Raw genomic sequence first — 20797 nt, forward strand, 5'->3', positions numbered from 1 at the left:
GACTTTAATAACGACTGTTATTTCCCTACACCAGATTTCCCCTTTGGCAAAAACGTAGTTCAGTGAAAACGCAGCAGAATCGTCACTAGCGATCAACAGACCATTACACGTGAAAGTGAGCGTGCTTTGCGCCTTCGCTTTTCTGCGCATGATCTGTGAATAAAGGCATTGGTGATACTTGTCTGAAAGCATTGTCTCTGTGTTTCGTGTTGTAGCACTCGAAAGAGCAGAAGAATACGACGAGGAAAAACCACAAAACCGTAATGTTTTAAACAATTAACACACTCCCGTGAAGGCTGAATAATTTGTTTAAGAGCGAGGCAGAAGAGATCGGAATGCTATGCCAACGGAAGAAAGCGCGCAACTATTGGATTCAGCACGCTGGACAGCTCCGTACGACAGCTGAGGTGACAAGAGTTGTTGGAATATAATATTTTCAAAGGAAGATTTAAAAAGTATTGAGGATGTGCATCTGAGGACCATGCATGGGATGATGTACAAATTTCGAAAAGCAGATATTTTGCGCTGGTGAAATTTTGACTCGAGAAATGGACTTAGTGAAATCCTTATTGGCGTTGTTTATTATTTTGGTTGCGATTGTATCTTTGTTATCGAATCTGCTTGTGTTATTATGTTTTATGTACAGTGCCGAGATACGCAGGCAGGTGCCTGGTGTATTTATACTGAACCTGTCTTTTTGCAACATACTTATCACAATTTTGAACATGCCGTCAACATTGTTTGGAGTTATCAAAAACCAGAAACCTTTTGGAGACTGCGTCTGTCAAACTGTAAGCTTTCTAGATACTTTTTTGACGACCAACACGATGCTAAGCATGGCTGCTTTAAGCATAGATAGGTGGATCGCTGTTGTGTTTCCACTGAGTTACTCCACTAAAATGCGATACAAGGACGCTATCATCATGGTGTGCTATTCATGGCTCCATTCTCTCACATTTTCCCTCATCGCACTGCTTTTGTCGTGGTATGACTACAGCCACGTGTATGCATCCTGCACTTTACATCTGAGTGATGACCGCGGGAGGATGAAGTTTGCGGTGTTCACCGTCGTGTTCCACGCCACGAGTTTCACCCTCTCTCTGCTGACTCTGTGCTTCACCTACTTCAAGGTCTTAAAAGTCGCGCGGTTCCACTGCAAGAGGATAGACATCATAACCGTGCAGACCCTACTCCTGCTAGTTGACATTCACCCAAGGTATTTATTACGTTACTCATTTGCTAAGCAGACGATTTACTTTCCCTAATGTTGCAATAGCGCCTCAGAACTACAGAAGTGAGTCAACCTTATGGTCTAGTGGTTAACAAATAAAGTATTTATAAAGGTCAGATATATTTTGACGGTAAGCTGGTCAACATTTCTGCTTGCGAGAAAGGTTGCTTTCCACTAATACATGGAGGAATAGTCATAGGAAACAGGAGCTTTACATTAGCTTCAGCTTGGCAATACTTGGAGTAAACAAATGCGTATACCATACCATATTTATTTATACCAGATTTTTTCAATTATGTTTTTTAACGTATAAAATCTGTTTCAAATGTTCCAGTGTAAAACAACGGTGTCTTATGGAGCAGAAAAGGAGGAAACAGCGTGCCACAAAGAAAATATGCATTTTCATTGGATCATTCATTTTCTGTTTTGCACCTTATGTTATAACAAGGTATGTTGACTATCAAAAGCATATATTCCCCAGGAATCCCACAATGGTAATTGAAAATGATAACTAATGAAAATATGTTTCTGATTCCCATAAACAGGGTGAGGATAAAAGTTGTTAAAACTTCACAGTGATGGTGAAATTAGACGTATAATAATCCTCTCTCTCATAATTCATCCTCTCTCTCATAATTCAAACACAATTAATTTGTAAATCACACATTTTCAGAAATCATATCCAGTAGTATGTATACAGTATGTACTGTGTCTCTCTATATAAACAACATCTATAGAAGCGTACTGCACGTGCTTATTTATTTTTTTATAGATTCTTCAGTCCATGCTACTGAAGTGGGCATGACATTATGAGATTACTGATAAATGTTATTCAAAACATAGCCTAGAATATTCCCAGTGGAGTGGTACAAATGTCAAAATGGGAAGATGCGTTTGTTTCAAAGCATTCCCCACAGTATGCGCTTGGAAACAACAGAGTCTTTGAAATAAATTATACATTTGCCATGTAAGTGTGCGCATGCGGCTCTCTTCTGTTCTCCCCGAGCCCTGGAGCGAATGAAACGTGAGGGCGCACACGTGCTGCTTCCACATTTAGAAACGTGCCTTGGCTTGTCTCTTCACAGGCTCGCCGAGCTCCTGCCTGTCGTGCGCGTCAGTCCGCAGTGGGGGATCGCCAGCAAGTGCCTGGCGTACGGCAAGCCGGCGTCCGACCCCTTCGTCTACTCGCTCCTTCGCCAGCAGTACAAGAAAGCCCTGGTCAACATGGTCAACAAACTGCTGAGGAGGGACCTCTACCCTTCATCTGGACACAGTAATTCCCTGGACACGGAGAACGACTGCAGCCTGCAAAGAATCAGCTAACTGGAAACTGTGCAGGCAGATGTAGTGACTGCCTTCCAGCGCGAGGGACAGAGCACTGTAGATGATGGGCGTGGCCATGTGCATTTGCGTTGCTGTTTACCTTGAGTGGTTCTATGAGGGAAGAAGTGTGCGTGCTAGACGGAGAGTCTGGAACAGAAGCTCTTACAATTCTGCCTTACATTTTCCCCCGGAGAATAAGTTATTAAAATTGTTCATTTGAAACGATTGCTGGAAGGCTAAGAACTCCTAATGTCACACAGGTTTACTTTAAGGTTCTGTTCCGCTGAAAAAAATCAAATTTTGAGTCAAATTTACCATTTTCTGTTTACTGCTGCTAATCATCCCTCAACTATTCAACTTTCAGTATAATACCACATTTTGAATGATTCAGCCATGTGCATGGTGAAATGAGTATAATTATTTACCATTTCTATCTTTGAATTTTCTCTAAATTGGATATTACAGGACTATTTTTATCAGTGTGTAGTCATCCTATCATCATGCAAACCTGTACTCCATATCCATGAGAGTGATTTGAGTTATTGTATTGTTATAAGCATTAGGGGCAGGTACAGCATCACAGATCTCATTGTTAGATCCTGAAATTTCATAATTTTTCTTCATGAAAAGTCTGAAATATTGAGAAAAATGACTATTGGGTAGTGGTCTATTGTAAAAAATCTTCAAACATGTCTTATTTAGAATCTGAAAGAACTAGAGTAATATCTTACTTGGTTCTAATTACAGACTGCTACAGAAATGTTTGAATTTGTAATTTCCGCCATCTTATAATAACTGAAGTATGTGCCTCTGAAATGATTGAGATGACCGAAGATGCATTTTCGCTGGAACATAACCTTAAAAGAGCACTCTGCCAAAAAAAATAACCCTGCAAATGATTATCTCTTTTTGCCATTTATATTTGTCAGATTTTTACTTGAAATATTTCCCAGTATTCTTTATCTGAAAATTAATCTTGGTGTGTGAATTTAAATTAGAGACTGTGTATATTTCAGCACTCTCTAATTCTGTTTCTGACAATTTATCTTTCCCAATCAATTAATTGGATAAAAAGTACAAGATGGTGAGATTTCAAAATGACCTTGCTGGCTTGTAGTTTATTGTGAGCTGAAAAATAGCTCACTGGATGTGAAAAAACTCTTATTCGAAACTGCTTTTATTATGGAAGTGAGAACAAAAATATCTTTGAAGATGACCATGTGCAGACTTGTGCAAACTTGCATTTAACTAAAGAGGACTGGGCAGTTCATGATTGCGCAATCAGAGGCTTCTTCCTGCACTCAAGCCAGCTAGTTAGCTAGTCAACTTCACTTAGCATGATAAGGTGCTCTTGCTGGTGTGATATCTCATCTGTACTGGGTCACAGTTGTAAAGAAGCAGCATTAATTGTTCAGTTAATTACCTGGGAGAAAAGAAAACCAGGGATGGATTTGGATATATGGAGGCCAGATTTGGTGATCCCTGCCATAATGGCAACACTGGTTTTGAGTAAGGTTACAGCAAGGATGGCCAGTTCCATTCCTGCAGGTCTGGTGTGTGGGCAGATTCCCATTGGCATCAGTAACACTATTGCCGAATGAGCTGAACACTAATCAGCTGGATGCAGTTATGCTGGTTTAACCATTGATAAATGACTGGAGTAATTAAATAATTAAGGGCAGAACAGGTATGGCCCACTATGCCCACCCGTGAGTCACGGCACAACTGGAGGTGTGACCTTTCAGAGCAAGGGGGATAAGAAAGCCATCAAAGTGGATATATCTACTGATCTCTGAGCAAACAAAAAGAAGCATCGTGTTCAGAGGCATCTCCTGCAGTGGGCCACCTCAACAACTGTTGCTTGCCTGACTCCAAATAGCATCGGATGTTCACAATGTCACATGGCTCCTCTGAATATTAATGCACTTTGATATTAGCCTGAAGGCTATACTTCAGGGCTATCCAACCCTGTTCCTTGAGATCTACCTTCCTGTAGGTTTTCATTTCATCCTAAATAGCACACCTGATTCTACTAATTAGCAGCTCAACAAGATCTCTAGCTGTTCAACGAGGTGTGCTTTGTTAGATTTGGAGTGAAAACCTAGGTGATAGATCTCCTGGAATAGGGATAGGCAGCCCTGCTCTACTCAATTTAACAGCAATGAGTTTGGCTTTAAGTCTAGCATGTTTGTGCAGAACGTTGTTTTGAAATGTTTCTCACACACAAGTATCTGTTCAACTGTATTACATTCATTAAGCGAAAGCTCATATCCACACCATCAGACAAAGACTTATCAAAAAGGTTGTGTGAAACTGAAAGCTGGCACGTGCTTAAAAGTGCTACTCCAGGTTTAAGGCCAAGATGCATTGCGGTTATATTACATGGAGCCCAAGATGTAACATTTCGCATTTTAAAAAGCCAAACACAAATACTATTTTCATCATGACATCAAAGCTTCTACCTGACCTGAATGTATGGCCAGATTTGACTGAAACGTATTTGTTACATTTAGCCAAGAAGAGAGCCATGTATAAAATTATTAATATACAAAATGTGTGAAGAATGTTCTATTGTTCAAGTGCTTTTAATTACATTGTGTTTGTGCCAGATTTTATTGATAATTGACTGTGGTTTTTACAGTATTATTATGCCAAAAAGAGTTGGCTCATGCCAATATGTTCATATTTCTATTTCTGTCTAGATTCTTTGGAAATTAGCACTCTTAAACAAAGCCCACTCTGCCATGTTTTAGTGTATAAGCAAATTAATTTGTGAAAATAGTTCAATAAAGTTTCAAAGGACCAAACTGTGTATTCAATGACTTTCTATATTTTATGCATTACAAGATTTGTTGTACAACCTATTTTCAGTGTTCATAATGGAGTAACATATACATCAAATGACAAAGAGGCAGCGTTTTTGCAAGAACCTGAATTTAATTCAAGTACAAAACGTCCATTAATACCTAAAAGAAGAATGCTCCCCTTTAGTCTTTTTTTTACTTTTTGGCTAACTGCCATCAGCAGTTAAATTTTACATCAAACTCCAGTATTTTTTCCCCATTATATGAATCAGTGTTGCGCTCTCATTTACGCGGTTTCCATCCTCCTTAAACAACAGGAACCAGTGGACACCTGGGGATATGAACAGTCTTACCAAGGCCCGCAACCACGCACGTGCGTGTATCCATGGTTACAAACATTCCGGTATTCCCCCCAGCCCCAGGCAGTGTCTGGGGTTAACTGGGGTAGTGTAGAAAATTAAGTGTGACACCCAGCCATTTGAGACTTTTTCGCCATTTGGGAATCAACTCCCTACTACTCAAATACTGTTGTAATTCTATCAGAGCCACCTTTAAATCCGAATCCTCAATTTCAATTAGTCCAGGTGCAAACCACATATAGCCTACATTACCTAGAGAGATAGACACTAGACATGTATGGGGGGTCTGGCCAAGAGCACACGTTATCATCCCGTAGAGTCAAGCAGAGATAAGATTTAAACAAATATCCACTCAATGTAGTTTGTTGGTGGCAAAGGGTGCACTTGTTTGGGTTTACAAAATTATAGTTGAATCTGGCATAGGCCTATGTAAAGTTATTTTTATTCCGCCTTTCCCCTTATCCTCTTCCGTCTAAACTTGCCTGCCTCTGTAATTTGATATTTTTGACCGTAAAACGCGTAATAAACTCCCATTTTTTTCTGGGATGCTTTGTGAACTGGAAGTTTCCGTAGAAGACTAGGTAATTAAAGAGAAGAGAGCAAAGACGCGACTGCCACATCGCAATGCATGTGGGATACAAGCGGATGGAAATGAATTCACTTGTGTTTGCTTTCAATATATTGGCTACCGTAGTGTGGTGTGCTCCGCCACGTTGCGAACCAGGAGACGAAATTCTAGGTAAAGTATGAGCGCCACAAAACTTTAAAAAAGCGGGATAGTTTGATTTTTGATTTTTGTACATTTCACATTTCAAACTTAACCGTTTCAAAAACAAATTATGCAGTGTCTCATCAGACACAGTATGTGCGTCCATATCAGAAATATGTACTGTGATATTCGGAATGATGTAATAAGTAGGGGTTTGGGATCCTAATGTGCTTAACTAAGATGCAGCCTACGTTATGTCACGGTGCATCATGGCACCACGAATTAAGCGATTTGATTTTTTGTTTTATTCTTTGAGTCAGAATTTCCAGTCAGATTTCACAACTGAATTTTATCTCGGCGTGTTTATTTTGGAGATATGGAAGATTTCTGCCATGTTCTCTGTAGTGAGTTGTACTGAAAGGACAAAAGGGGTAATACATATAATATGTTCGTTATTGATACTTACTAATGGATAGCAATATCTATCGTATTTTTATTAGGCCAATCAGTGGTTTAACTAACTGAAGTAAATCTAGATTATACAGTAAATCAGGAAATTTGGAATTCTTGGAAATATATGCAAATATATTTTCATTAGATGATATGTGAATGGCCGAATATAAGAAGTGTGTACGACTGGCGGTGGTCAGTCACAAAGTAAATAAGCCTGTATCAACGGCTTTCAGACATATCCTTATTCAAAAGCTTTTACCTTTTGGTCAACCTTTGCTTTCTAGTGTAAAAATGAGAGATGGTAATTTTTTTACATGAACTCTACTGCCATCTAGTGTTCCATTTTTAGGTAACCCCGAGGTCACTCACCTGTATTTTTATTTTTATTTTCTCTCTTTTCAGGACGATGCAAGGGGGGCGCTCTGGAACAACGTAGGTGGTGCTTTTTAATTAGTAACACAAAAAAATGCTGATAACGGGCAAACACTGGCCCATGTATCAGACCTTCCATTGTCATTAACTATACTTTAACGATATTTAAGTTTACTCTTGAATGTCTCCTTTTCCGAATTCCTCTCAGTCAGGATTTTTAATGTGTGCCACCCAAGCTGTTTAGGGGTCATTGATGGAAGCTAATGCTTGGACTCTGCTTGTACCAAATGTAATGTTGTCCAAATTAAATAAGAAGAAGACTGGTGTGGCTGGGAAGTGGAAGCCGAGCCATTTTATGGCACATACCTGGCCCAAACCCTGTCCCTCCTGAGCCTGAGGGAAGGAGTCAGAGAGTCATGGCCTTTCACTTCTCCAGCCCTCAGACAGAGAGAGCTGCCCAGAGGGCCAGGGCATAAAACTGCTTCAAATACCAGCAGTAATGGCAGGATGTAACATGTCTCTGCATAGCTTCACTGAGAGGCTGTAACAACCTGAGCTAAGGAGCCCAGGGGGCATTCCTGTCCACAATTACCTGTAGCGTTATAAATGATTCAATCAGTAAATCATTTTAAAATCATTAAAACTTCATTTAAGAAGTCAATTAAAATCAGGCGTTTCTGGTGAGGTAGCTACTGTGCTGCCAGCCATTTAATTTCACACTGTGTTCTTGTCTGAAGGTTCTGCGGAACAATATCTGCCTGTACTCAATTTAAACATTTACTTGATGTATTACAAAACTTAAGGCTTAAACAAAGAATGGCACAATGTAAAATGTTCAATGATAAATCAACTCTTACAGAATATTTTCCCTTTGGATTCATATATACTCTGTTAGAGCTGCATTAACTGTGAATTTTACTGTGCAAGGCTATGAAACAAGTTTCTATAATCACATAAAGCATGTGTATTTATAAAACTGAGAAAAGTATTTGTTTTGGTACATAGAGGAGTAATAAATCAGCTTCATACAGACTGCATAAATTCTCTGGTTTCATTTCATTTCATTTATTTATTTTTATTCATTGTTCCATTTTTTCTTTAAAGAAAATTACACATTTATTTCAAGCTCTTTTTAATGAGAGAACAGTGAACACTCAAGTTTTATTCAGCCTTGTGTTATTAGCTGTGCATTGGGAAACAGTAGACTTCAGAATTAACATCATATTTAACCCTTTAAGGAACGATCGCAAATATGTCATTACAATGTTATTGATACATGTTCCCAAAAAAAAGGGTTAAACAAAGAGTTTTGACTTCAGCGCTCCTCCCCTTCCTGTTCAGCAGAATGTACGGAGATCGAGCTGAGCTACTGCGACGACATGCCTTACGAGAAGACCACCTTCCCCAACACCCTGGAGCACAGGAGCAGGCAGGAGGTGGAGATGGGCCCGGAGTACCTGCTCCTGAGCGTCATTCACTCCCTGCTGAAGGGCGAGTGCTCGCCTGACATCCGCATGCTGGGCTGCTCCGTGCTGGTCCCGCGCTGTGACACGGGCACCGTGGTCAAGCCCTGCCGCAGCACCTGCGAGGGGGTGAGGAAGAGCTGTGCGCACGCCTTCGAGGGCATCGACATGGCCTGGCCCTACTTCCTGGACTGCGACCGCTTCTTCGTCAGCGACCAGGAGGGCTGCTATGACCCGCTGGTGATGCTAAGAGGTGTGGAGGCTCAACCCCGAATACTCGCACACACACGCACACACACGGCAAGACACACACACACACGCACACATGCACGCCAACACACACACACACCAGCACATCAAAGGGAGCGCTTAAAAAAGGGGTCTTCAATCTTATCCAGAAAGGAATGTAGATTCAGGCTTTTCCAACCATATAGTAACACATTGTAATTCTACTAACCAAGGTGCTTAGCGAAGACTTTTTTATTGAAAATGTCAAAATTACATGACTGATTCAGCAAAATTGTCTAAATTCTGTTGAATCAGGCATGTAACTGCTTGATAGGAACCAAAATGAGCTTCCACACTCGCTCTTTCTGCATAAGATTGAGGACCCCTGCTAAAACCTGAAACTGTCCATCCCTGAGATTACATTTTTTAAATTCTGCATAGGAGGACAACCTTTTTAAATAAAATACGACATTCTGTATATCTCCGTTATCTGTTACAGCAAGCCAAGAGACCGCCCTGGCCAGAATGTCACCTGAGGAACCATCTACCATCATCCAGTTCACCTACCAATCAAACGCGCAGATGATCAACGTCTTGAAGAAGACGGCGTCGAAATGCTCGGACGTCGCCAGGACGTACAGTATTGGCCGGAGCGTGGAGGGGAAAGACCTTCTGGTAATCGAGTTTTCAGATAACCCTGGCCAACACGACCTGTGTAAGTAACGTTTCCTGTATCCTTTCAATGTCAGATGATCTGAAGAAAAATTATAACTGTTGTTGCATTACTTATTATGTTAAAGTGCCTACTGACTAATTATTATTTTTTCTGTCATTCACATCCATTATAAATGACAGTATTCACCAAAAAGGACACAACACTAACCATAACCCTAAACATAGCCAGCCTACGCTTACATTTACATGGCACATTGAGAACTACCGATACTTAGATGACATGTGGGGAACATGGACACATAGTTTAGAAGACCTGTCACACCATAGGGCTATGACAGTTACACCACACACCTTAGGGCTGTGACAGTTACACCACACACCATAGAGCTATGACAGTTACACCACACATAATCAACAAATAGATTTCTGGGACACTACCACATAGTGTCCCTCATTTCCCCAAACACTCACTCTAGACGCAAAAGACACACAGGTACTTTTACACAAAAACAGTCTCCAAACACCCTAAACACACTTTCAAGGGCCTGATCAAATCACAATTGCATAGGTTCAACAGGATTTGTACACAGAATGCAGAAAACCAAAACCCTCTTCAATGCATTAAAACCAAGCGATTATTCCAGATCTTTCCTTAGACAGGTCCGGAAAACCGTCTTTACTACAAGACACATGGAAAATCGTTTAGGGAACCTCTATGGTTGTAAGATTGAGTCCCAGCTGGGGTGCTACTATTTTGCCATTTGAGCAGAGTGCTTCTCTCAACTGCTTCTGTTAATAGCCTGCTATCTTACTGATCGCATATGAAAATGCTATCTGTGTAGGTCACTCTGGATATGAACATCTGCTAAATGCTGTAATATACTACACCATTTTATTTCAAGACCATTTTATTTCAAAATCTCATGGATTGTAGAGACATTTGTTGAGAGATACAGTACATCCATGCAGAGCTTTCTCTGCACTCCATAATTGTAGTACATTACATTAATTACTTGTGAAATATTTCCTGGCTTTATAGCAACTAATCTATGAGTCTTATCTCTTCTTATCCTTACAAAGGGACTTCAGAACTGAGGTAAGTATTAGGTCAGGGATTAGTATTAACTTCTCAGCCATTGCAGTGGATACATATAGTTTGACTGGATTACTCAATACGTGTGCACAACATAAAATAAAATGTGCTCTTATTTCAAGAAACACATCAATTTTCACTTTGGTTGTTCCAAAATCTATTGTGGTATCGAAGAAAAGTGAGAAATACATCAAATAAACCATTTCAGTGACAGATAACAGTACCACAACCAGAGCATCTATCCTTCATGGGACTGCTGTTCATTTATGTCATGATATGTCATTAATGTCATGATATCTCATTCATGTCACAATATCTCAGTTAAAATTATCAATTGGATTTTTTGAGAACCGGAGATGAAAGTCCAGCCTCATTAAGTGGTGTGAGAGTAGTGTACCATAAGATGCTGTTCAGTACTCAGTTGATTTCATGTCACATGACTATATCTCTGTCACTATCTTCCATGGCGATCTCGTTCCCTCCCGCAGTGGAGCCGGAGGTGAAATTAATCGCGAATATGCACGGGAACGAGGTGCTGGGCAGGCAGCTTCTCATCTACCTGACCCAGTACCTGTGCTCAGAATACCTGCTGGGGAACCATCGCATCCAGACCCTCATCAACAACACCCGCATCCACATCTTCCCGTCCATGAACCCTGACGGCTACGACCTGGCCGCGGCAGAGGTAGAGGATAACAGTGATCCAGAACACCAGGAAGTAAATATCAATTCCCGTGATTTCGCATCCGGAACGTTCTCTCATCACCTGAGACCCGGCCGCCCACTACCAGATTCTCCTCGGTTCACGTGACAACCAAAACCCCGCTCCAACCGTCCCCATCCCCTTCCACCACACACCTTTGACAGTAAACTCATGAAGACCAGCCACACATTCATCATTCCCGAGCAGTAGATAGTAGACCAGGGGTGTCCAGTTTTATCCGGAAAGGGCCAGTGTGGGTGCAGGTTTTTGTTGTAGCTCAGCACTATGGCACCTGATTAAATGAACTAATTAACTAATTAGTTAACCAAATTAACTAATCATGATTTTGATCAAATCAGGTGCCTTAGTGCTGGGCTAAAACCTGCAACCACACCGGCCCTTTCTGTATAAGATTGGATACCTCTGTAGCAGATGGTGTCCAATCCAGAAAGAATGGCCAGAATTCACGAGACATGACGGAATAAATATCGTAGGTTCCAGCATCGCAGGACATCTGGCAGTGGGAAGGCCGTTGGTCGGAAACATAACTAACAGGAGTTCTTCTGCGCCTTGTGGTTTCACCTTCTCATTAACAGTGAACTAATATTAAAACAGTAGCACTTAAACAACTTCAAGTAGATTGTTTTTCCTCTGTGAGATATATGGGCACCACGGACAAAATTCTGAATAAAAATCAAGAAACAAAAAAAAGAAAAAAGAAAAAGAAAGTTCTCAAAAGTGAAAATCACCGTAGCTTAACAGCATTGGGATAGCCTGTTAATAAAATATTGAATACCGCTGCTAATGCCACAAAAATCATATTGCTCGTGCACAGTTTTGCATTACAGAGGGCAGATATATTATATGTAAATACACTTTATATGTATCCAAATGTGTCTTGTGCAGTTACACAATTGTGTCATCCTTTTAAGACTCAAGATTTTGGGGAACCCTCAATAAGTACTTAGTGAGTGTACTACTCAAACCATTCACTCCAGCTGTTGAACGTGTTTGGATATACAGCCCATCCTAGCGCATGATTTTGCATTGAGCAGTTGTGGTTATAGGCATAAGTAACAGTATTTAAGGGTGTATATTTGGCAAGATCAAACATATTTTCAAAAGGGCCTAAAAACTAATAGACAGAATAGAGTCTTTTACTGTACCTTTGATTTTCTCAAAATCTAAAAGAATATATATATATATATATATATATATATATATATATATATATATATATATATATATATATATATAAAAAATATGTACATTAGTTGCATTATTAGCATTGGCATGCATTAATTATTTGATTATAGTTTTTTTTAATAGGAACTTTAGAAAAAAAACTGATGTAGTGTATTGTGCACAACAATGAAAAGTCAAAGATACAGTTGCAGGGATATTAAACATATTGGAATAACACATAGAGAGAATAGCAAGCAAATGTACAGTATGCGGATAAAATGGATGAAATGCAATAATCTCCTTATGCTGTTTTAAAAAATGGAAATATTTCCATGACAAAATATAATGATGCGTAGAGAGTGGTGGTATTCCATGGGGGAGGGTGGGAATATGTCAGTCTCTTAGCATCCTCCCAATCTGACAACGTTCCCTGTTTCGTTCGTGTCACTCTAACTGAATTCGGAAAGGCAGATGAGCCGTGTTGTTCCATTGGTTCAAAGGAGCACAGTGGGCGGTCACTCCAGAATGCCTCTCAACACCCCCCAAATCATTCAATCATCCATTCCCCATTCCTGTGGGAAAGCCGTTGGTCATTTCAAAGCCCAGAGAATATTAAAGTAAATACAGCTGATATCACCATGGCTCTTCACTGACTTAGTTACATATTATTGGTTGTTTTGCACAATTAAACTCTTTCTTGGGGGTTTGCTGTCATCCAGTAGCTCTCTATGTGCCCTTTTAAGGCTGACGTAGCAGGTACAATGGCTTAATTTATTTACGTAATGCAGTTCAATGACAAAGCAGCAGCTCGCTGTGATGTTATTGGTTGAGAAGGCATTGTGGAGCTTTGCCCTGTGCTCATGTCCGATTGCACGCCGTCAATGTCCACTCCTGTGTTGGAGCATGCGTCTCCAGGAAGCCAATCTCGACGGATCTCGGGCAGGTTTCCTCGCTGTCTCTATCCCTTGACCCCATCCATCCATCCAATCATGCGCTCGCACCGTTCTCTGCCTCTGCATTACCCATGACCCCCTGCTCTGTGCTGCCCCCGTGCTTGAATTTGCACAGGGTCACGTGTACAACGGGTGGACCAGCGGCCGAGCCAACGCCCAGAACATCGACCTGAACAGGAACTTCCCGGACCTGACCTCCATTGCTTACAGCCGACGCAGGAACAAGCGCTACCGCACCGATCACATCCCAATCCCAGACTCTTACTGGTTTGGTAAGGTATGAATGGTGTCTTTTCATATCTTACTCCACCAGTCTCCCTTATTTCTATGTTCAAGCCCTTGAATGCATAAGATCACAAATACTGTATGTGATAAGAATGTTTTTAACAGGAGTTTTAGAACACTGACTTCGAATTGAGAAACATTTGAAAAAGCATAATCTTCAATGGGCTAACGCAGTCATTTTCCGGGATTGTAATGTACCGTACTGAGGACCCAAAAGCAGACCAACAGATAATCTAAAAGCCTTGTTTATTCAGTCCAAGGTTCAGAGCCAAGAGATCAACAGACAATGCCCAAAGAAGAAAGCAAAAGAATAGTCGAAAAAACAAGCAAAGGTCAAAATCGAGGGAGCCAGAAAAACAACGGTACAAAAGTAAAAAAAATGAAGCAAATAATAAAAAATCTAAGAAACAGATGGGCAACCAAAACAAGAGGGCAAGGCAAACTCGTAATGTAAGGGGTGACTTAAGGAATCTCAATAAACAGGTGTACTTGAATCTTGGCACTGAATATGATCAGCGTTCTGACGAGTACTGTGGAGACTGAGGTTTAAATACATGAGGGAAGGTGACAATCTAGGCTGGGCTCGGAAGGAAGGTGGGCTAAACAAATCGATGGGAAACATAATAAGGTAATGATACAATAACGGGGAGACAAAAACGTGGACTGGATGCACGTAAACACACATGTAAACATACGGCTCCGGATTAGGGAGTAGACATTGGCATAGAGTGAAGATGTAGTGCTAGTAAGAGACAGGTGCGAACACTTCACTGAAACTGAGCAAGTAATCAGGGATAGCATAGGAAGGCGGAGTTATAGAACAGTGTGGAAAACTAGGAGATTGTATTTGTGAGTTCATTGTTGGGCTCAGAAACATTCAGTCACAGACATAACAGGATTATGAATGCAAGGACTATAATGGGAACAACAACCAGATATGAATGATAATAAATAAATTACAAGAATAAACAATACTTAACCCCTAAACAGACAGAACAAACTCAGAACATTACAGGGATATGGCCAACTTTTATAGTGCTTTGGTCTGCAGCATTTGTAATAAAACCTACTGTGAAGTCTTAAATCCTTGGATTTGAGGGAGTGGTCCTTAATGTGATGACATACAATAGGTAAGTACTGCATACTGTACAAACCCTGTATCATTCCATGTTCCATAGGGGGTGCTCCAATTTAGGGATTAAGGTTTCATTTAAAAATGGAATTGAATGACCCTAAAAGACATCTAAATTCTTTCCCTGGGTTTTATCATGTCAAACAGCAATCAGAGAAGAATTTCTAGGCTGTAGCTTTTGGTTTTTCCCAATTCTTTGCCCTTACTCGATTGGTTTATCTGGAGGTTTTATCTATTGATGTCACTGTGATGAGTGAGTCCCTTCCTGTGTCATAATCTCGCTGGCCAGGGCTGTTTAAAGATGAGAGAAGGATCCTTTTGTACCATGTTGACCTGCCCTGCAGCTGATCCCAGCTCTGGGCTGAGCTGTGTCAAACCTGCCTGCTAATCCCTCCGCTGTCCCTGTCCGTCACCACCAGGTAATACAGCTGCCAAGGGCTGGCTCCCCGGCCCTGCCGGAATGTTCTGGACAGTGGCTGATGTTGGGGCAGCCAGACAAACCTGTAGACAGGTCATGGAAGGCCGATCAAAGATCACCTGCTAGAGCACTGAAGCGTCAGTGATAACAGGCTTGAGGTGGCCTATTTACCATGTGAACTACTGTAGACTTGATGTTCATGTCTGTAGACAACTGATTGTGAATTGTGAATACAGTAAATGTAATGTAATGGTCATTACAACGGCTTTACACAAGTTGCATTGATGTGAAGCTTTTGAGTCAGCTTCTCTACAGTGCTCAGTGTTCAGGAGCCCATGTACAATAGGGGGCTTTTACCTCTCATGAACCTCTTTTTTAAAAACCCATTTACTTAAATAGGCCTTTGCTTGATAACTGCAGGAGAAGTAAGGAGCAAAAACCTCAGTAGATGCACAGAAATGCACAGTAGTCGCAGTAGTAATAGTAATAAGCATTGCATTCATGATAATAATAAATACATGGATTTATGTGAGTGACAATGATGAAAAACTGCTCATCATTGCAGATTCAGCTGATCAGTACTCATTACTAATATGCGGATATGGTGAACATTTTTGTGGTGAGAAGTCAGTGTAATGCTGTTTAGGCATTTAGATGAAAATCCAGCTGTATCCAGGCTATATCCAGGTAAAACCTGAGCTATATACGTAGTTAAACTAGTCAATTTATGTCAACCTAGGTTTCCTTCCCTCTAGACATGTAGAGGCCAGCTTTTGCTCACTCTTAGCAGATTCTGCTAGATGAGAGAATGCAGAAACGACAGTGCTTACCCCCATGTGTACAGGTAGCTCCAGAGACATATGCGGTGATGAAGTGGATAAGGTCCATCCCCTTTGTCCAGTCGGCCAGTCTGCACGGAGGGGAACTGGTGGTCTCATATCCGTATGACTTCTCCAAACATCCGCTAGAAGAGAAGATGTTCTCTCCTACTCCAGATGAACAGGTAACCCTGTCGGAACCTGCAAGGTAACAGGGTCTGTCACTGAAATGTATTTTACTTCAATTAATAATTATCTGAAAGCAAAGAAAATAGGTCAACAAAACACACAATAAGGCTGCTGTTCAATCAACATTTTCCTCAACTTTGACTAAAATTTTGCCTTCCAATGTCTTTGTGATTCAGCAATCACTGTAACTAACTAACTCACAAAAACCAAGCTTAAACCATGTAAGGCTTGCATTTCCTTCAAAGACACAATTTAAAACAAATATTGATTGCCTACTAGAAAAAGCCATTTACAAAGGCTTTGGTTGTACTTGACCAAATGCTTGTGCTGGTACTTAATTTCTTCATTTCAACCCTGTCTGCATTTAACCTCCTGAGATCCGGCAGAAGTACTTCATTTTTTTGACATAATACATGCGTCTTGGATGACAAAAACATGGTTCAGAAAATACATATTTTCAAAAATATATTATGCCCCTTATAGTGTAGGGTTCAGTATAGTAATATTATGTGTCTTCAGATTAAGACCAGAGATTCATGCCCCCTACAGGGGACAGAAATGAACTGCCAGGTGTCAGGAATGTAAAGTGGAATGCACCCAGCACAGCCTTTGCTTGCAGGCGTTTAAGCAGCTGGCCAGGACATATGCAGACGCACACACCACCATGGCGGACAATGACACGGACCGGTGCGGAGCTTCCTTTGGCCGTAAGGGCGGCATCATCAACGGCGCTCTGTGGTACAGTTTTGCAGGAGGTGAGGGTCCACATTTTATCACTCTTACAAATTCCTACTCATTCTCATGTCAATTTGTGTTCCCACGCACCCAGAGCATTATAATGATTCAATTGAACTTAAATGAAATAAAAACTTAGTTCCACTTTTGCCTCCATTAAGCCACTGTATCCTCTTTGCAGTACTCGGTAGTGAGTTCTGTCGCATTCAGGAATTTTACCAGCATGCAAAATGGCAGAAAGGGCTGCCTCATCTGGGGCTGACTAACCGAAACAAAATGACAGAAAGTGATGCCGAACAAAATGGCGGATCAAAGGACTCATCCCTTTCCATAACAGGCATGTCAGACTTCAACTACCTTCACACCAACTGCTTTGAGATCACTGTGGAGCTGGGCTGTGACAAGTTTCCTGCCGAGGAGGAGCTGTATACGGAATGGAAGCGCAACAAGGAGGCGCTCCTCAGCTTCATGGAGTCGGTGGGTCTCTTTGGGCTCTTTCCAATCCCTCATTCCCCCATGGAGATAAACGGGTTGTTCTTTAGGATTTCCGACCTGAGAAACCCATGGGCTCATTCCAGTCACTTATTTTCACTTCTTGCACCTCTTCCTGGTGTCCTTTCCTTGCTCCTTAGCTCCACCCACTGGAGCATGCAAGGAAAGGACGTTTTGAAAAGATAGGATGGAGGAATCTAGGCAACGTGTACTAAGCAAATGGAACGTACATGCTCGGTTGAGCATCAGTTTGAAGTCATGTCAAATACAGGTGCGGCAGATTGGGAAAGGTGAATCCACAGACTGGTCCTTTATACATCATGCTTTCAGAAAAAAAATAAAACTTGAGCACTTGAGAAGTGAGCACTTCTGAATCCTCTCTAGAACATCCTCCGGGGGCCTCCTCACTCCTCCAGGCAGCATTTAAAGGGTTGGAATGTCCTTACTGATGGCAGACCTCAATCGATATCCAGGTCAGTCCAGGACCGAGGAGACAAGAACAGATAAAATAAGCGATTGGAATGAGCCCTTTGAGCAACGTTTCTCCACCATGGCCGTGTCCTGTTTAACATGCTGCAGCCCAGAACCAGGCCTCACCTGTCTGTCCCGCAGGTACATCGAGGGATTAAGGGCATCGTGAAGGATGAACAGGGCAACGGGATCAAAGGAGCCAGCATATCTATTCGAGGGATCAGACACGATATCAGGACAGGTAAGCTCAGATTGATCATTTGCATTTAAGCAGGTGTGTATTTTATTGTAACCCTTAGGCAAAGTGCTGTGGTCCTGGGTCTGACAGCACTTGCTCAGATTTTGGAGCCACATCTATGTGTGTGTGTGCGTGCATGCGTGAGTGTGTGCGTACCTGATGCCCTTCTTTCTTCTCCACACACCCTAATGCCACATCTATGCCTGTACTCAGCTGAAGACGGGGACTACTGGAGACTGGTGAACTCTGGGGTACACATCCTGACGGCCTCCGCGCCAGGCTACACCAAGGTGATGAAAAAGGTCTTCCTGCCAGCACAGATGCAGAAGGCCGGCCGCGTGGACTTTGTGCTGAAGAAGGCCGTCCTGGAGCCTGAACAGGTGGACTTTCCTGCCATGGACACCTACGACCGCTTCGACCCGTACAACCAGTTTGAGCGCTACTCCCTGAGCGAGCTGGGGGAGAATGGGGAGGACAGACAGGAAAAGCCCTGGTGGTGGGGCTACTTCACCCAGTTCGGAGAATCCACACCCACCTGGCTCCTGAGGAGCTATTAGCCCCTAAATTCTTCATTCCTTCACACACCTCACATCTCTCTCACACACACTGTCAGTCACACACTAACACACTCACTGACTCACACCGTCACTCACACAACAATATTACTGCCACCCACTAGTTCACCATCAGTATTTCAGAATTTAGTATATGCTCTTATTTACAGAAAATAGCTAAATAGTTTGTACATCCCACTCAGTGGTTATACAATGTTACTTAAGCAATTCAGGTTAAGTAATATTCTCAGCAGTAGACCTGTAGCATCCCAGCTGGGAATCAACTCCACAACCTTGGGTTACATGGCCAGTTCCCTAACCTTTATATCACTGTGTCACTATTAGTTTTTCTGTATTCCTGCGTCAAGGTAGAGCTCATGAAATTGTATACTGCAGATCTCCTTCCTTTCTCACAGTATTACTCACGAATGCAGCTGTATAAATGGCCATGGTATATTTCTAAAGGATTCTTGCCATTTTCACTGAAGTACAATGCAGGGGAGATTCTTCAGTCTTTATTGCTCTTGCTAGCCGCCCGGGTAGACTTGTTTGTGACACGAGATACATTCATTTTTAAATGCACAATTTTCATTGATGGAGACACAGATCAAAGTTTTGTAATGACAGTCTTTGGATAATCTTCACAATTAATTATGAATTAGTTTATGTTCAGATTTTTACAGTGTCCTTCACTTACTGGATGTTTCGATACAAAAATTAAAGTATTATGCAAGGTAAAAAAAAAAGTTTTACCATGACATGGCATGACACCATGGCAAGAATTGTTTTTTTGATGCACTGTAGAAGATTGAAATGCCTTTTTGTACCACTTTTGTGCTATTTCTTTCCTTCACAATATGAATTAAAATATGTATCACAAATGCCTGCTACTTAATTATTCCATATGCACATGAACACATTTTGCCAAAGATAGACAGAAAAAATGAATAAATAGCAATTGTTTATGCATGATACTTTTCGGTTTAAACACTAGACAGATAATTGGTTAACTGAACTTCGTACTAGCATTTCAGAAATGATGTCTTTATAAACTCGATATAGTACCGGCAATGGGTCTGCTACAAGGGGGTTTAATTTCACAATAATTTAACAAATGATTTAGGGATAGTTTTGATTGCATGGTTGTATTTTCTAAACTCAGGATTAATTAAAGGGATTAGTTGACGTTTGTTTAATTCAATTGTGATTGCTTTCGTCTGACATATCAATGAAGATCGATTGAAAAAGCGGGAGGCTAAATGACGGGGATTGCATGTCGTTTGGGAACCAGTGTTTTAATTTTGTCAGGGTGCACTACCACAACGACAGGTAAGTTAGCAAGTAATGTCATGTATTACACGCATAATTAAATAATTTACAACCGTACTTGAGAACAAATACTTTTCAATGTATTGATGCCTGTTGCTGAAGATTGTGTTAACGCCTGCGAGCGGTATTCATGTGCAGAAAAATTCATAAACTGAAATTGAAATTGGGTGGCAATTTCTTATAATGTTATGATCAAATAAACGCATATTTGCTGTACATGTTTGTCTCATACCGAGGAATAGAATAGTAGCCTACCAAATAGTAGCATGCCACCACACTAGACATACTTTCATTCCTAAACATTCTTTCTAAACATGTTTCAACATTTCTAGCAGCATGGCCTACCCTAAAACAATTTGACGCTGTTTAGGCTGTATTTTTTCACAGAATAGTCTAGGGGGCGCTAGAGTATAATTAAAAGATCCTGCATTGATATTATAGTAGGAGAAAACGTCCAGGAGGTGGGGTTGCAGCCACGGGCCGGTCTAACTGCAACTTTTTGCTTTGTGTAAACAGGTCTAAACAATGATTTGTTTGGCAAAACATAAAATGCATGAACTTTCAGGTTACAGGTACAGGTCAAAT

General features: G+C 41.1%; 2 protein-coding genes across 4 annotated transcripts; both read left to right on the forward strand.

The window, feature by feature from the left end:
- The first annotated feature begins 548 nt into the window (after window positions 1-548).
- On the forward strand, window positions 549-3046 carry LOC133131481 (G-protein coupled receptor 26-like). The gene is made up of 3 exons (XM_061246858.1): window positions 549-1216; window positions 1566-1679; window positions 2317-3046. The coding sequence occupies exons 1-3, from the start codon at window positions 549-551 to the stop codon at window positions 2552-2554; spliced, it is 1020 nt and encodes a 339-aa protein (XP_061102842.1). The 3' UTR covers window positions 2555-3046.
- Window positions 3047-8867: 5821 nt separating this feature from the next.
- Window positions 8868-19649, forward strand: LOC133131012 (carboxypeptidase Z-like). Of its 3 annotated transcripts, none has more exons than XM_061246087.1 (9): window positions 8868-8975; window positions 9453-9657; window positions 11199-11395; window positions 13667-13828; window positions 16231-16389; window positions 17013-17148; window positions 17466-17605; window positions 18233-18332; window positions 18543-19649. In XM_061246087.1, exons 1-9 carry the CDS (start codon window positions 8883-8885, stop codon window positions 18884-18886), a joined length of 1536 nt encoding a protein of 511 aa, XP_061102071.1. In that variant the 5' UTR covers window positions 8868-8882; the 3' UTR covers window positions 18887-19649. The 3 variants fall into 3 exon arrangements, with proteins under 3 accessions (XP_061102071.1, XP_061102069.1, XP_061102070.1); XM_061246085.1 differs by having other exon boundaries at window positions 8868-8967; window positions 9442-9657; window positions 11199-11428; XM_061246086.1 differs by having other exon boundaries at window positions 8868-8967; window positions 9442-9657.
- Window positions 19650-20797: the final 1148 nt, after the last annotated feature.

Source organism: Conger conger, chromosome 6 (genome assembly GCF_963514075.1).
Source record: "Conger conger chromosome 6, fConCon1.1, whole genome shotgun sequence".
Taxonomy (NCBI): domain Eukaryota; kingdom Metazoa; phylum Chordata; class Actinopteri; order Anguilliformes; family Congridae; genus Conger; species Conger conger.

Bases quoted from the DNA above. Each gene is read 5' to 3' on its own strand.
- LOC133131012 (XM_061246085.1), top strand. From the start codon at position 8,883: ATGGCCTGGCCCTACTTCCTGGACTGCGACCGCTTCTTCGTCAGCGAC. The intron at 9,658-11,198 runs GTAAGTAACGTT...TCCCTCCCGCAG, and splicing joins CCCTGGCCAACACGACCTGT to TGGAGCCGGAGGTGAAATTA. The intron at 17,606-18,232 runs GTGGGTCTCTTT...TCTGTCCCGCAG, and splicing joins TCCTCAGCTTCATGGAGTCG to GTACATCGAGGGATTAAGGG.
- LOC133131481 (XM_061246858.1), top strand. From the start codon at position 549: ATGGACTTAGTGAAATCCTTATTGGCGTTGTTTATTATTTTGGTTGCG. The intron at 1,217-1,565 runs GTATTTATTACG...CAAATGTTCCAG, and splicing joins CTAGTTGACATTCACCCAAG to TGTAAAACAACGGTGTCTTA. The intron at 1,680-2,316 runs GTATGTTGACTA...GTCTCTTCACAG, and splicing joins GCACCTTATGTTATAACAAG to GCTCGCCGAGCTCCTGCCTG.